At 55.2% G+C, this 4,029-nt stretch overlaps 1 protein-coding gene across 1 annotated transcript; it reads left to right on the plus strand.

Annotated features, from left to right (window-relative positions):
• Positions 1-204: 204 nt before the first annotated feature.
• LOC122191542 (very long-chain acyl-CoA synthetase-like) lies at positions 205-3,557 on the plus strand. The gene is made up of 6 exons (XM_042891829.1): positions 205-493; positions 1,172-1,296; positions 1,376-1,570; positions 2,815-2,905; positions 3,045-3,243; positions 3,329-3,557. The coding sequence occupies exons 1-6, from the start codon at positions 220-222 to the stop codon at positions 3,540-3,542; spliced, it is 1,098 nt and encodes a 365-aa protein (XP_042747763.1). The 5' UTR covers positions 205-219; the 3' UTR covers positions 3,543-3,557.
• The last annotated feature ends 472 nt before the right edge of the window (positions 3,558-4,029 follow it).

The raw sequence follows: 4,029 nt of genomic DNA on the forward strand, positions 1-4,029 counted from the left end.
GATGATCTCTGGAGGTTCCCTTCCAACCCCTGTAATTGATTCTGTGATCGTCGTGAGTCCATCTGGCTCAGGTTCCTCTTGGCTGCGCCCCACACGTTGGGTGTTATGAGGAACGGGGAGCCTCCGTGTTCCCACTGGGGCAGAGAGGCCAGAACCTCCCCAGCCCAACCGCATCAATAAGATCCCAACACACACAAATCCGTCTGCACCAGCTTCCCCATGGCTCTCAGCAAGGCTCTAAAGTCCTCCAGGAAAGAAGACCCACCACCTTCACCCCCATCCAGAGCCTCCCTTCCTCCATGGCACCTCCAACCAGCACATTTCCCACCCCCAGGGCTGCCCAAAGCTGCAGTGATCACAGAGATGAAGGTGATGATGGTGGCCAACCTGGCGCGGATGTGCGGCCTACGAGAAAACGACGTCGTGTACACGACGCTGCCGCTCTACCACTCGGCTGGGCTCCTCATTGGGGTGGGAGGCTGCCTCGAGGTCGGTATGTGCCCCACGGCCCACGGGGGGCTGGCCGGCGCAAAGACAGCTAGACAGGGCTGAGAGGGATGGACAGAGGGGGAAATGCGTGGGGAGAAGGCAAGAGGAAGGAGAGAGGGATGAAGAGGAGCTGCGTCCACACAAAGAGGAATGGGTTTTAGGGAGCTGGTTGGATGCTTTATGGAGGACAGACGGACAGATTTGTGGACAGATAGGTGGAGGTGGATGGCTGCTTCACGATGCTGCGTATTTCTTAGAGGTGGACGGATGCTTGCTGGGGAAGGAGGGGGGGATGTTTCAAGGGAGACGGATCGGCGTGGCGCGGAGATGGGCTGAGGGGTGACGGATGAACAGGCAGGAGCGGAGGGAAGAAAGGTGGTCACCTGTAGGGATACAGGGAGCAGTGAGGGATGGATTGGCAGACAGATGACCAGAAAAAGGAAAAAAACAGAATGGAAAATGAAAGAGGAATGCAAAAGGCGACAGAAAATGAGAGACCGTAGATGTCAGGTGGACACAGAATCGCTCGGGTTGGGCAAGACCTTAAAGATCATGGAGTCCCAACTGCCCCAGCATGGGAGCGAGCAGATGGAAGAGCAGACACGGAAATGGACGGATGAAGGAAAAGGTAAAAGGAAAAAGAGAGAAAAAAGGGAACAGCCACCTCCCCGTGTTCCCACAGGAGCCACCTGCGCCCTGCGAGCCAAATTCTCCGCCTCCCAGTTTTGGGACGACTGCCGCCGCTACAACGTCACCGTCATCCAGTACGTGGGGGAGCTCATGCGCTACCTCTGCAACTCCCCCAAGGTAAAGCCCTGCCGAATTCACCCGGGGGGGGAACTCGAGGGCGTGGGGGCAGATGCTGAGATGTTCCTTTCCTTCGCAGCGGGCCAACGACCGGGAGCACGGCGTGCGTTTGGCCATAGGCAACGGCATGAGGGCGGCGGTGTGGAAGGAGTTCCTGCAGCGCTTCGGCCCCGTCTCCATCAGCGAATTCTACGGGGCCACCGAAGGCAACGCTGGCTTCATCAACTACACCGGCAAGATCGGGGCCGTGGGAAGGGCCAACGTGTTCCTCAAGGTGAGCCGGCGACGGCAGGGACCAATGCTGGTCACCGGGGGGTGCCAACGCGCTCCCTTGAGTTGGGTTGGTGCAAGAGTGGGGGCTTCAGCGTTGCCCTTCTTGTAGCGGCCAATCTGGGGCAGCTAAGATCGTCCTACAAGTCAGGTTTCCTCCAAGGAACTTGTCCTAAAAGTCGGGTTTCCTCCAAGGAACTCATCCTACAAGTCAGGTTTCCTCCAAGGAACTCATCCTACAAGTCGGGTTTCCTCCAAGGAACTCATCCTACAAGTCGGGTTTCCTCCAAGGAACTCATCCTACAAGTCAGGTTTCCTCCAAGGAACTCGTCCTACAAGTCAGGTTTCCTCCAAGGAACTCGTCCTACAAGTCAGGTTTCCTCCAAGGAACTCATCCTACAAGTCAGGTTTCCTCCAAGGAACTTGTCCTACAAGTCGGGTTTCCAGGGTGCCCTCCTTACGATGACCAAGCTGACCAAACAATCCTGATCCATCAGGTTAGGTTGACTCAAAAGCAGGATCTCCAAGGTCCAATCTTGACCTCCAAAAGGAGACTTTTGTCCTGATGAATCCCAGAATGGCCCGGGTTGAAAAGCACCGCGGCGCTCACCTCGTTTCAACCCCCTGCTGTGTGCAGGGTCGCCAATCTTGCTGCCCAGAGCCGCATCCAGCCTGGCCTCGAATGCCTCCTTGTGGCACCCACCACCTCCTTGGGCAACCTGCTCCAGTGCTTCACCACCCTCTGGGTGAAAACCCTCCTCCTAAAATTAGGAAAGGATTAAGATTAGGCAAATGTTGACTCAACAGCACTGAGCCCGAGTTTCTGGAGTGCCTGTGAGAACGTGGGCACCTCCGTAGCCCGAACGCAGGACATCCTGGTGTCAACTCTTGGTCTCTATCCACCGGTCCGTTGAGCAAAAAGCTACAAAAACGGGACTTTCCACTCTTTTCCCATGGTTCCAGGTCTCAGCGCTCTCCCACAGCGATTTGATTTCAAAAGGTGCAGTGGACGAGCTTGGTGAAGCCGAATATATTTGATTAAACCTCATTTAAAAGGCCGTTGTTTCAGATTTAATAACAAAACTACGTAAGATTTTGGGACTGGATGGAGGGAGGGAGGGAGGGGGCTGAGTTTTAACGAGCAAACGGAGGAGCTGGGCTGGAAGCAGAGACGTTCTGCTGCTCATTTCTGCATCCTGCTTTTCTCTTTTCACTCAGACTCCTCTCCGTCTCTCCTCTGCCCTCCAGGTTTTCACTGGCTTTGAGCTGATCAGGTACAACGTGGAGCAGGATGAACCTGTACGCAACCAAGATGGATTCTGCATCCGCGTCCGCCCCGGTAAGAAGAGCCTTGGTGACAAAGGGAGCCACCAGAAAAGCACCAAAGAGCAGCATTGCTTACAGGGCGCAGATACGACGTCCTCCAGCACCGAGGCAAGTGCTGCCTGGCCCCAAATCCTCCTTTCCTCTCCCTCAAGGTGAGACGGGGCTGCTGGTCATCAAAATCACCTCCAACACCCCTTTCCACGGCTACGCGGGCGATTCCCAGAAGACAGAAAAGAAGATTTTGAGGGACGTCTTTGTGAAAGGCGATGCCTTCTTCAACAGCGGCGACCTCCTCGTGATGGACCGCGAAAGATTCCTCTATTTCCAGGACCGCGTCGGGGACACCTTCCGGTAATTCCTTCTGCCACCTGTGGGCAAATGCCATTTCCCAGCCCAAATTTCCTCCTCACAGCTTCAATCCCTTTTGCTTCCGTAGCTGGAAAGGTGAGAACGTGGCCACGACAGAAGTGGAGGCCACACTGGCCATGGTGGATTTCATCCAAGAGGTCAACGTCTACGGGGTGGCTGTGCCAGGTGAGTACCAGGCAGCGCAGGGACCAAAACGGGGACCCAGTGATGCTTCAGTCACACCATGTGGGGCTGAGAAACCCCCCAAGAAGGCTAAAGCAAGACTTGCTGCCTCAAAATAGGAGCCCGCTGTCGTTTGGGGTTCACAATTGGGTCGTTTGGGGTTCACACAGCGGTCCACCGAGAGTAAAACAGGGCTCTGCTGCCCAAAAGAACCACAGAGCATCGTCACGTATTCACGTCACGGTCCAACTGGCCACCAAGAAGGTGAAAACAGGATTTTACTCACCCAAAATAAGTGCCTGGGAACGTTCCGTGAAGGTCTGAGCGCCCGCCGAGGTGTTTAAGAGGTGACCTGGTTGCCCAAGCCGAGCGGCCAGAGTTTGTTTTGGCCACGCAACGGTCCAAAGAGACATCACAGATCTGATAGCTAGAACAAAAATGATCAGGAATCAACATTTGATACATTCTGGGCAACCGATGTGGCCTGATAACGGCCACAAGTGGCCTCCAGGTTCAAGGGGGCTCCATTTCTGTACCAATGGCCACAAGTGGCCTCCAGGTTCAAGGGGACTCCATTTCCACATCAATGGCCAGAAGTGGCCTCTA

Source organism: Lagopus leucura, unplaced genomic scaffold (genome assembly GCF_019238085.1).
Source record: "Lagopus leucura isolate 7727_CA_CO unplaced genomic scaffold, USGS_WTPT01 34180-0_obj-0_obj, whole genome shotgun sequence".
NCBI classification, from domain to species: domain Eukaryota; kingdom Metazoa; phylum Chordata; class Aves; order Galliformes; family Phasianidae; genus Lagopus; species Lagopus leucura.

Coding starts and splice junctions, on each gene's coding strand:
- LOC122191542 (XM_042891829.1), top strand. CDS start 220: ATGGCTCTCAGCAAGGCTCTAAAGTCCTCCAGGAAAGAAGACCCACCA. Junction 1,297..1,375: donor ACCTCTGCAACTCCCCCAAG/GTAAAGCCCTGC, acceptor TTTCCTTCGCAG/CGGGCCAACGACCGGGAGCA. Junction 1,571..2,814: donor GGGCCAACGTGTTCCTCAAG/GTGAGCCGGCGA, acceptor TCTGCCCTCCAG/GTTTTCACTGGCTTTGAGCT.